The sequence below is a fragment of the Bombus bifarius genome, unplaced genomic scaffold, assembly GCF_011952205.1.
Source record: "Bombus bifarius isolate JDL3187 unplaced genomic scaffold, Bbif_JDL3187 scf7180000008220, whole genome shotgun sequence".
NCBI classification, from domain to species: Eukaryota; Metazoa; Arthropoda; class Insecta; order Hymenoptera; family Apidae; genus Bombus; species Bombus bifarius.
The window spans coordinates 84,401-96,303 of NW_022884521.1; the positions used below are offsets into that span (position 1 = coordinate 84,401).

General features: G+C 34.0%; 1 protein-coding gene across 5 annotated transcripts; it reads right to left on the reverse strand.

The window, feature by feature from the left end:
* Positions 1 to 1,362: 1,362 nt before the first annotated feature.
* LOC117211230 (putative uncharacterized protein DDB_G0271982) lies at positions 1,363 to 7,675 on the reverse strand. Of its 5 annotated transcripts, none has more exons than XR_004488233.1 (3): positions 7,462 to 7,674; positions 6,977 to 7,354; positions 1,363 to 5,835 (listed from the first exon to the last, which is right to left on the reverse strand). XR_004488233.1 is itself a non-coding variant. In XM_033454900.1 (2 exons), the coding sequence occupies exons 1-2, from the start codon at positions 7,651 to 7,653 to the stop codon at positions 6,998 to 7,000; spliced, it is 546 nt and encodes a 181-aa protein (XP_033310791.1). In that variant the 5' UTR covers positions 7,654 to 7,675; the 3' UTR covers positions 1,378 to 6,997. The 5 variants fall into 5 exon arrangements, 1 of the variants encoding a protein (XP_033310791.1); XR_004488232.1 differs by having other exon boundaries at positions 1,378 to 6,708; positions 7,462 to 7,675; XR_004488231.1 differs by having other exon boundaries at positions 1,378 to 6,831.
* Between the last annotated feature and the right edge of the window lie 4,228 nt (positions 7,676 to 11,903).

Below are 11,903 nucleotides of genomic sequence, written 5' to 3' on the forward strand. Positions count from 1 at the left end.
ATACTATTAAACTTGTTTTGTCAATTTCTGAAAAGATATCTGTTTAAAGACACACACATATATATATATGTAACACAAGTAAAACAGCTGAACCAGTTACAATAGCGAACGATTATCAGCAACCTAGCATACTTTTTTCTTTCGCATATCCTACGATTATGTGCTCTAGAACTATTTGTATTCACTTGCAGCTATATGTTAATATTCTTCGTTGTCTCTTTAAATTAGTTTCACATATACATGTGTGTACCTACATGGAAAATACGAATATTTGTAGAGGGCAGAACAGATGAAACTTAGAAATTTCTTTTTAGCTAAATGCAATATGTTGTAATTTATATTAATTAGTAAGAAATCTTCATATCAAATATGTTGCGTGTTCTGTAACTGCGTATGTTGCGATCGACTTGAAACTGAAAATAAATGGAATTTGTCATGATCCGTTGCAGCAAGATCCTCTTACTGTACATAACAACATACTGTAAATAAGAACAATTAGAGAAATCGCTGAAATCATTTTTGTAGGAATATTTCTTAATTCGTCTGATTAGATGCACTCATGTCACACTACACTTTTTAAATAAGAAACTGAACATTTTGTTACACTGACACACTCCCAAAACTATAGTGTATGCAGGCTATACATATTTAATATATAATATATTTATTATAGATAATTATATTTTATGCGACGTGTAAACGTAATACGAGCGTAACTTTAGTAAATTCTCTTCGAAGAACTATAAATGTATAAATAGATAGGGGTAAAGTATTAGCATACCCTATGAATAAAAATAAGACGGAAGATGTTCTATAAACACAGGCTCATAAATACTTTATTACTGAAAGCTATAACAAAAACACGAAATGACAAGAAAATAATTTCTGGGTTGATATAATAGTGATATAATAGGGATATAATAGTGAAACTAATCTCAACAACGAGCAGGTTAAGGTCATCAGACTTTTCGATGCCTAGATTATCAGATACCACGTTATCGGATTTTAATTCGTGGAGCAAACGCGTATCCAACAAGAATTAAGATAAAATATTCGTAATGCATTCGCTGAAATTAAAGGAAATTCGTATCGTGATGGATTCAATTTGTTACAGATGTGAATCCTATTTAATAATAAAATTTAGTAACGGGCAATACACGAAAATACTCTATAGAACGAAAAACTAATCCAGTGTTATTTTATAGTTCTGCTTATAACTTTTTAATAAATCATAAATTAATGAATCCTTATTTATGGGATATTTTCCTTCCATTATTACTCGTGGAATATTCCGATACTATTATATGGAAAAAAGAACGTGGGATATTTGACGTGGTTGGAAATTAGGTAGAAACTAGCATCAAAAGAGCATTATTCTTCTTGTTACTCGCAAGTATCATTATATTCCCGGACATACAATATATTTTTACAAATACGTTTTCTCGTTTATACACAGACTTTTTCAAGGATCGGGTGGGAAAATTACGGATATCTTTCCGTTTAGCATAATCATATACCTTCTCTCTGCCACGATTTACGATGGTTACATAGTGTCAAACTGCATATTAATGTCTTTATATCTGATGCAACAAACGAAAAAGAGAAAAACAGTGTTATGACGATGAATCGTCTAAGTTCGAGATCGGCCTCGAGAGATATCGCAGCTATAATGTTCAATCGGCGAACGCAATCTTAGTGAATTAGCATTTTTCTAACATCGATTTACTTTAAAGTGGTTTTCTTTCTTTCTTTAACTAGCCTTACATTAAGTTACAACGACGACATCGAAAGCATAATACTCTTTGTATTCCTTTCTTTCACCCTATTTCTTATTCTATTGGTTGCATTCATGTACCTGCGTCGAAGAGGAAACGCTCCTCTTCAGTAAAAAGAAAAAAAAAGACGATTATAAATTTTCTGCAGACATTATTTACGTCACATTACGCTTAGCTAAATTTTATTATCGCGATCATTTTGTCCTTATTATTATCCTCTGAATATTATCTATTATACATCCATACTACATTCTCCAAGGTGGAACCGATGAAAATTATCCGCAATAGTGTATACATAATTTTGACATCTTGCCATGACACAGTCCCGCACAAAATTATATTATTAAAATATTATTAAAATAAATAATAACACTTAGTTCGTGTTGCGGAAATTGCGGAAATTGCAATTCATAAAGCTCGTACTTTCGAAATATGTTGTTCCTATTGTTATTGAAACGTTCCATGTTTTAATGATTCGATGAGTACTTTTTACTAATATAATTGAATAAATGAAAATTTTAATACGTTATACAACAATTTCGGAACGATCATTTATTTTTTACTCGTATCTTTTCATCGACTCAACCAATTCGATCCTTTAACTTTAAAGTTATTCTAAATCTCTTAAGCGATAACAAGTTACCAGCTATTTTCAGTTAACACCGTTTTACTATTAGACTACGTCCATTTCACTTGTACACACAAACGTATGTGACAGGCTATTTCTGTTTCTCGAGACAAATTCGATCTGGACGATCCCTAGTATTAGCTTCTCCTGCTTTCCATTCTTCGCAACTTCGCGCATCTTTATCATCGAAATCGATCGATTGGTAAAGCTGCCTTGCATTGGCGTTATTATCCTCAAAGCTATTTTCCTTCGACAAATTAATGTAATATATATTAGGTTTTAACACACGAAACGTCCAATGATTAAAAAATCGGCATACTTCAATCACATATGAAAGAGAAGATTTTCGAAGATGCGAATATTTGATGGAAACGAGAAGTTTAGAAAATTGATAAAACACGAAATTGAATATAAAATCTCATGTAATACGGTCGAATAGAATTTGTCAAAATGACGAGATATTTACGTAGATATGCGGAACATGGTAATCTCCAAAATAACAAAACTCTCTTTTTTTAGAATTACATACATTTTATGAAGTTTGGATTTCACGTAAATTAGAATTCGCCAAAGGAAAATAGAAAACAAATTTGCCCGCTCTGTGTATATTACACACGTTAAGGCTGCAATAAAAACGTCTTGGTTATAATGCTTTATGCGTGTCATTCGAACAGGCAAGCAAACATACAAGTTCATTAATGGTTACGTGTACGATAAATATCTTAGACATAAACAGTGATATTTATCGGTTATCAACTATATAACGCAATAATGCCTATCGCGAGAACTGAAATTTTCCAAAGAAATCAATCATTGTTTAAGTTGACTTACAATACAACCATTCTTTCCATTACTTGTTTTATTTATACATATGATTATAAGCTGGGCAGGCTCTTGCAAATAACGTTGCAACACGTTAATGTGCTGCTGACGTACAATTGTAATTTGACCATCAATTCCTGTACGTGGCAGTTCCATTGAATATTACTAATAATAGTACTAACATTGCATATTTTATACCGTGATCTCTTCGTCTTTTCATAATAAATAACATGCAATAGAATTCGTGAAATCAATTAATCGTTAGTCAATTAATTAAATCATCAAAATAATTGAAATGCATAAAATCTATGTATCGTAAATTAAATCGCATTTCGATTATATTTGTTTGTAACAGCAGGTGCACAGTTCAAAGTACGAGATTGCCACGTACAGGGACAGCTATGAAATGCGCACTTTAGTAGTATTCAGATTTTTTAATGATCAGAATCGAAATCATATGTATGAAACAGAAATCGTTCGAGTAATTAGAAATTGCGAGCTGCTTGTGTGTTACTAGTAACAAGAACATGCCTTAAATTTTAAATCTTATTGTCGTATAAAATGCATATATCTTTTGACATATCTTCAAGTGAATTTTACACCCCAATCATATAATAAAATGCTTTATGTGCTCGATACTTATCGATACTTTGTGCGATACAACGATGTTTTTATTCTGTATTTACTTTCAACTATCATACGCCTCTTGCATTTCTCGCGATTTATGTCTAATAGGATAACCTTATGAGGCGAGTCGATTATTATTCGCACAGTCCTTGTACAGTGTACGAATAGTATGTGATATCGTAACTAGAATGAAACAAAAGTGGAATTAGAAAATCGTAATCGATGCGAATAATCGCGATTATCGTAATTTTCAATTTAGTTGGAACGCATCGTTCTTATAAAAGTGAAGGGTTTCGTTAACCTGGAATGTGCGTTTGTACGCTCGAGGCAATTTTCACGCTCTCAACATGAACACACGAACGCATGCATACACATACTCATGTATACGCACATAAACGTACACGCTCACGAGTGTGTGAATATTATCGATATATCGACAAATTCGCCGATAATATCATTTACAGCCTCTGCTAATTTGCGTTCGAATAATTAATCTTTCGGCTGGTAATATTGCTTCCTTTTAAACAACGTGAATTTTACACCTGGACATTTGCAATTCGTCGATTCATCATGTGCAATTCATACTTTCAAATTTATTTCGAAGATTTCGTAACTTTGGTACGTTATGAAAATTCTCTTAATTTTAATTCGTGACACGAAAAGTAAACGTTTGACGTACAATTATCTTACTCGCGTGTAGTTATAAAGAAGTAAACGTGTCAATATACCTGTTTTTGAGTTGTCCGAAATATGTACGTATGTATGTATGTAAACACTATTTACGCTTCTTTTTATTTTCTTATCTGTATATTACTATAACTTGCAATAGCTGTTATGCTTTAGAAATTTATATCGAGTGAATGTTTAGATAACGCTATGGATTAAAGCGAACAATTGATAATTTCAATTTTTTTTACTCGGTATGAATTATGATATGATTGCATTTGTTGACATAAACTCGTGTGCGTCTCTCACATACACAGGTAACAGTGTGGAAAATTAAAACTACGATTAGAGTTACGTATATGTATGTGATATTTGTAACTCAAGAGAGAGATTACTTCTCCTTTTTGTAAGAAATCGAATCTTTTAAAAGCGTTCCCGCTTATTTCTCTTTATTTTCACAGAGGAACACATACTCGACCGCTTTGTAGACGTAAACTAAAAATAATTGTCGAATGGTTATTACAAAGTTTCTATATCTGCCGCCGTTTGTTGTTCTAGCTACGGAAGTAACACATATCGATACATTCTGTCACATTAAACATTACAATTATATTGAACGACCCTTTCCTTTCTGTTCATTCTCCTAACTGCCTTTTTAAGAAACCATATATTATTCTAAAACAAGGTAACTAACGTTAGACGTAAATGTAACGTTACGGTGTAAAATAACCGATTGTTAAACTGTTCGTGAGCTAATCGGGTAAATCTACACAACTTACGATTTTGTTAATATGAATCACAAAGGTGATCGTTTTGGTAACAAGAAATACAGTTTTCGTTCTTCTACTTCACAGGTATCTCAGGATAATATTTACCTAGGAGTAATATTACTACAGTCGCGATCATAGTTATTTGAATAATGAGAATTTCGTTACGTTCATCGGTTAGTAACGAAATTAATAAAAATCTTGTATAACTATATTGTTAACAATACTTCCCCTCACCATTATACATAGTATGCTTCTTGTTTTACGTACAACGAGGTGTCATTTGGTGGTAATGTACATAATTTACAATAAAGCTAACAAGGAGACATTGCCACCACAAGCAAATGACACGTTATACACGTTATACGGATTTAGTATTCACTATTTATTGATTACACAGTTCTTTGATTTATACAAACCATGAACGCCTTATGTCCGTTAAAGGGTACCATTTAAGTTTCCCCTTTTTCTTTCGCTTTTCATTCCCTCGGTCATATTCTGTTTTCGTCTTTCTATTCTTCTTAATGCTTCGCATTTGTCATAACCATATCTACGGATAGTAATTAGATATTAAAATTTTAATAATAAAGGAACAAAAGAAGCAAAAGATGCAGGCGATGGATTGGAACACATTTTCCCTTTTAATGGTATTATACTATACATACACTATATACCGACTATAATCATTATTTCTTCACTTTTATACTTAACTCTAACTTTTACTCTATATTCTACATACGTGTAGTTACTATCAGACTGCGGATATTTATGCAAATAAAGCAATGGAACCTAAGCGGAAATTTGTTTTCCTTGTTAAACGTTATAATAGATGATAAGCTTTGCTTATCCGCGCTACACATTTACATGCTATGTGCATCTTTTGCATTTTTCCACTTTTCAATTTCCCATAAATGGAGAAAAGTCCGCGGTCTAGTTATCATAATGATTCATTTACCAGAGCCATTGTGTTTTTTTAAATCGGGGTTTAGGCTATTCTCAATACGTCTTTAAATATCGATTTTATATGTACTCTTTAATCCGAGAACTTTCGAAAAATTCTTCAGCGTATGCTCTTCATTGGATACTTGTTTAAAATACATAATAAACAGACTTAAGGTAATACGTAATAAAAAATGTAAAATGGTAGTGATAACTCATTCGCTAGATATATTTGTTTATTACTTTATAAGGGGGAATTTTCAATTCTTCGAGGGAATGTTTATTACTCTATATATTATTTTGAATTCAAAAACAACGCATTGTAGATGAAAATAGCATTAATACCGAATACTTAACACGTTTCTCTTTTTTTTTTCTTGGTGTGTGTATTAACGCAGTTTTAACCTCCGCGAGGAGATTATTCTTCTAACACGTTCGTGGCCGATAACTTTACAGAAATCCTAAAGTAGAAGACCGATAGTTTCTGCAATTAGGGCAAGGGCAAAAATTTGATAAGTTTGCTTTCAAATATGCATTATAACTTATATCGCTTTAAGTTAAACAAGCATAAAAACTTCTTCTTTGCTTAGGGTCATTGATAATTGATCTATAAAAAAGCATAATATTACGTCAGCAATCTAGCATATGTTAACATCGAAAGATTATAATTTTGCGGATCATTTACAACAGCGTATTCAGCGTATCGTTAAATGATAATAAAACTATTATAAACATAAACGAACGAATCTTACCTCTTCGCTATTTAGTACTAGTCAAACCTGTCCGCTGGTTTCAACATTTCCTTCTTGTTTCCTGTCTTGCTTTTCATTCTCTTTCTCTGCTTGTTTCTCTTTGTTCTTCCCTTTCTCCATTTCCGCCTCTTTCCCTTTCGCTTCTTCTTCCTTCTCTTTTTCTCTTTCTTTCTCTCTTTCCTTTTCCTTCTCCTTATATTTTTCCTTCTCCTTTTCTCTCTCCTTCTCACGCTCTTTCTCCCGTTCTCTCTCCCTCTCAGCTTTGCGTTCTCTGAGAATTTCCATCCGACGTGCCCGATGCAAGCTTCCTGAAGGGAAAGTGGAATCTTCGACCGCGGCAGCCGCGGCCGCACTCGCCCCTCGCTCCACGGCCGTCTGCTCAATAATTTACTTGACTGTATTTTTCAATATGTTCTCTGTATCTAATCTCTATACATCGAAGTGGCACGCGTGCCCAGAACGAATAAGACGAGTTAGGTACATACTTTCAATATGAAACTGGCCGTCGAACTTTTGGCGATGGGACTCTGCGCCGAGGACGGATGACTATGACCGGGCCCATGAGTAGTAAAATATCCGCCTGCTTTCGGTTTTATGTGGCGATTGTACATCTCCATGTGCACGATTTTCATAAATTCGATCTGCGCTGCCAATTTCTGTATTTCTTCCTGCAGCATACATAATTAATGATAATCATTGTCCGTGACGTAACACGAAGTGGTGTGAGCGAAACAGAGAGAAAGGTTCATCAGCATAATAATTCATTGACACTATTATTCAGGTGGCGTAAGATAGTATTGTCTATAACTTAATCGTTTTTAACTAAGAATGCAAACTGTTTTCATCGTTTCGGCGCCTACAATCGACCATAAAGTGTACATATATTCCCAATATATTTTGCGACACCCTGTATGTGTATAATGTAATAATAGTTTTATATCGTGTTTTATTAGGTTTTCCGAAAAGTTTCTTTTGTTTTATGAGGAAATAATAGACGCACAACGTTTTTTGTTTTATATTATTTTGTCGAATTACGTACGATCCATTTTGTTCTGTTGAGATAAACACTGCGACATTTTACAGACTTGGTTTCACGTTTGTATGAAGGTGTACTGTTGTAAAGCACACGTTTTTCGGACATCCTAATATTATATACGTTTATTTTGAAAGTACCTTTTTTTGTTTTTTCGAGAAAATAAAAGATCAGCATATTAGTCAATTCAAAAATATAAATTAATTATATCAAGTCTGGCAATGTTTCTACTAATTTGTCAATATGTAATTTGATTATATAAATTTCTTTTAGATAAATTTAACTAAAATAATGTATATTTACGGGCTGCAAACGGACTTGCACCACTTCCAAAATAAACGATCCATATATTAAGATATACAGGGTGGTTGGTAACTGGTGGTACAAGCGGAAAGGGGGTGATTCTATACGAAAAAAGAAGTCGAAAATATAGAATAAAAATTTTTCGTTTGAGGCTTTGTTTTCGAGAAAATCGACTGTGAATTTTGGCTCGGTACGCGTGCACTTTATCACGTCTCGTTATAACGGATCTTACTGTAGATTTTTAAAAAAATAAAAAAAATAATTAAAAAGAATTTTTATTCTATATTTTCGACTTCCTTTTTCGCGTAGAATCACCCCCTTTCTGCTTGTACCACCAGTTACCAACCACCCTGTATAACAATTTAATGGTAAAGATCGTTGCATCAGGGTTACCCTGTATTTTCTTCAAATATAATCAACATGCGTGGCAAATTGCAACACTCTTTATCGATCTAATAACTGTCTAACTTAAAAATAAAAATCGACTGAAAGCTTCTCGAAATAGATATCTGTAAATAAGATCTCTTAACACTAGAACTACCATACCAGTCAAATCGACTGGTTTTACAATTTTATTTTAAAATTCTTACTTCATGTTACATCTTTTTCCCGTAATGATGTAATGACTTTCGTAACGATAATTAAAAGAATAGTATAATGAATTTTATTTTGTTTTTTATGTGTTCATAGTTCAAAAGAACTTTGTATCAAGGCTACTTATACCAATACCAGTCAAAATGTAATAGGGTCCTGCAATCTGTTTATCGAACCCCAATTAACCAGTTTCCTCGTTTTCTACAACTTGCCACACGTTTTTCAAATTTTTACCGCGTATCGTTCAATATGATGATATCACTTATCAGGAAAATTCCGGACCGATCACTGGATCGCTAGATTGTCAACACTAGAAATACCACAGCAGTCAAAATGACTGGTTCTACAATTTTATAAATGTGTCAACCCTCATTTAGGTCGATCATGGTCGCAGATGGACTAATAATACCAAAAATGTTCCTTCAGTAAGAAAATAATAAATTGAAAAATATAAAAATATTCTATTATTATGTATTTTTTAAAGACCATATTTATCTATATATTTAACTATCGATAGTTCTAGTGTTAAAATTATAGAATCTTAAAAGACACCCAATAACGATTAATTCCATCTTAATCAAATAATATAGGAAGCATAAAAAATGATTCAGATGGAGAAAACTATTTGAGAAAGCCAAGTACCTTAGAACCTCGGAATATCAAACAGGAGGAAACGATCTTCCCAAATGAATATTTACAAATGTATTATTTTACAGTGTATTTGCAAATTACCGAATTTTTACGCTGCCAGGGGACAACAACGTGGAAAGTTTGGCTGCGGGGCCCGTATTTAAAGAATCATGGTCCGGCGTTTCGAATTCGTGCACACTCACTTTACGTCGATAAGAAACACGACCGACCATCCGTTTCCATGGTTGTGTCGTGGTCCGTGAAGATAATGCTCGGATACGTCAATAAGTTAGAAAGTGTTCGGTAACGAGTGCTCGTTAAAAATCACGGGAAGCGACGAAGAGGAAGCGCCGCGATGAAACGTGAAGCGTGTCGCGCGTTTCATAGAAATTTCTGTATATCTGTTGTAACTGCGTTTCCGATCGCTTTTCTACTCGATACATGGGAATCGTTATATCAACCGGACGCTTAGTTGATACGCTACTCGAATACAAAATCACTGGCTTCGTATTCTTTTTTCTCTCTAAAAGCCGCGGCGCTTTCTAAATGACTTCCGATCGGCCGCTGTTAATATCGAAAATAGCGACGGCGAATCGCGACGAAAGTGGAAAGCGAATGCTCGAAGGTCGAAAATAAACGTATCAGCTGTCCATCATCATCCACTAAATTCCAACATTTTATCGGATCTATGACTACCTTTTTCCATGCTGTCTGTTTCTCCGTGAAACTGAACGTTTTAACGATACAATGAAACGAAGAATTCGGAATTCGGTTAGAAAATAATTCTAACCCCCCCCCCCCCCTCGATTCGAAACTGAAAAGAACCAGAAACCTTGTTCGTGCCACCTTCGTGTTTCTTCGTTTAATTAAAATTATTTTCACCTTGCTTCGTAACAGCCTGTAGCATATAACTTTACTGGAGATATAAAACGAGCAACTTCAAGTGTTTCGATGTATCTTGAAAAATGGAAGAATGCCAGGTAGGGCATTGTAACTAACAAGGGAGGATCGCGAAAGGTCCGGCTTCGGCTTGGATGAAGCTTCGCAGACTTGAAGAACAGCCAAAAATAGGTACGTACGTACTTTTCTCAGCGAAACCTCTACCTAGATCTCCTTCGCCCAAGTCCTCATCCAATGTTAAGGTTGTTGTGAAGATTTCAAAGGAGGTTCAGGTGAAAATTTACACGAAAATTTCAACGGAGATGAACTACGCATCTACTATTTTTCCCTATTCTACGAGTCTACGAAATGTTGAAAACAACAACGTGAGTTTGCGCTCGCCATCCATATACAGATGCGCTAGTTACAATAAATAGTAACTAGAAAATAGTTCTAGATACAATCGATAGATTTAATCGATAGGTTTAAGATGTTCTTTTGTTTTTATCCCTAGCCCATGTAAGAGCAATAAAGGTTTTTCGGCTCAGAACGGTGTGATAGATTTATAAAAAGAATAAAATAATAGCTATTGTGGTCCTATCCCTAAATACAGAAATAATAACAGCTTATGGGCCCAGGTTATTATTTTATTGAAAATATTATTAATAATAATATCGAGGAGCGCAGAAGATAACCTAGAAAACAAAAAAAAAAACGTGCGTGATCGATGATTCAGTGTTGAATATCATAAGAGCGCTTTATCGAATATATAATAATTGCTTACGTGATAATACAGTTATCAAAAGAATATAAAAATGTCAGGCGGGGCGAGTTTAAGTATTGGAAAGCTAAATAAAGAAAATTACGACACATGGAAATTGCAAATGGAGGCAATACTCATTAAAGATGACTTGTGGGAATATGCGAATGGTTCAATAATTGAACCTGAAGCAGCGGATGAAACCTCTTTAAGGAATAAAAAGGATGGTAAAGCCAGAATCGATATTATTCTTACCATGAGCTATGTCATGTGAAGCATTGCAAACCTTCACATGAATTATGGAATAAATTAAAGGAGGTTTACGAATCCAAAGGACCTGCAAGAAAGTGCAATAAAGGTTTTTCGGCTCAGAACGGTGTGATAGATTTATCCAAAGATAAATACAAAAATAACAACACGAAATTTGATCCAAATCTGGACCAAAGAGATTTCTCACGTTTCTGATATCGCATAGAAAATGTACATACTTGTAACTTTTTGTACGAAGCAAATATCGATAACTGCGTTACTAATAATTCCGTTATAAACTAAATCCTACGAACGAAGAAACGTTACGAAATAAACGGAAGAGAACATAAGAGAATGTAAATCGTGAATCTTCACGAATACGTAATAGTCGTACGGGGCATAACACCGAATGGCCGATAACTCTGCGATTCAGCGGCGAAGAAAATGTCGTTCGTTGACATATAAACGCGATTGCACAA

Bases quoted from the DNA above. Each gene is read 5' to 3' on its own strand.
- LOC117211230 (XM_033454900.1), bottom strand. From the start codon at position 7,653: ATGCTGCAGGAAGAAATACAGAAATTGGCAGCGCAGATCGAATTTATG. The intron at 7,352-7,461 runs GTATGTACCTAA...ATTATTGAGCAG, and splicing joins CGGCCAGTTTCATATTGAAA to ACGGCCGTGGAGCGAGGGGC.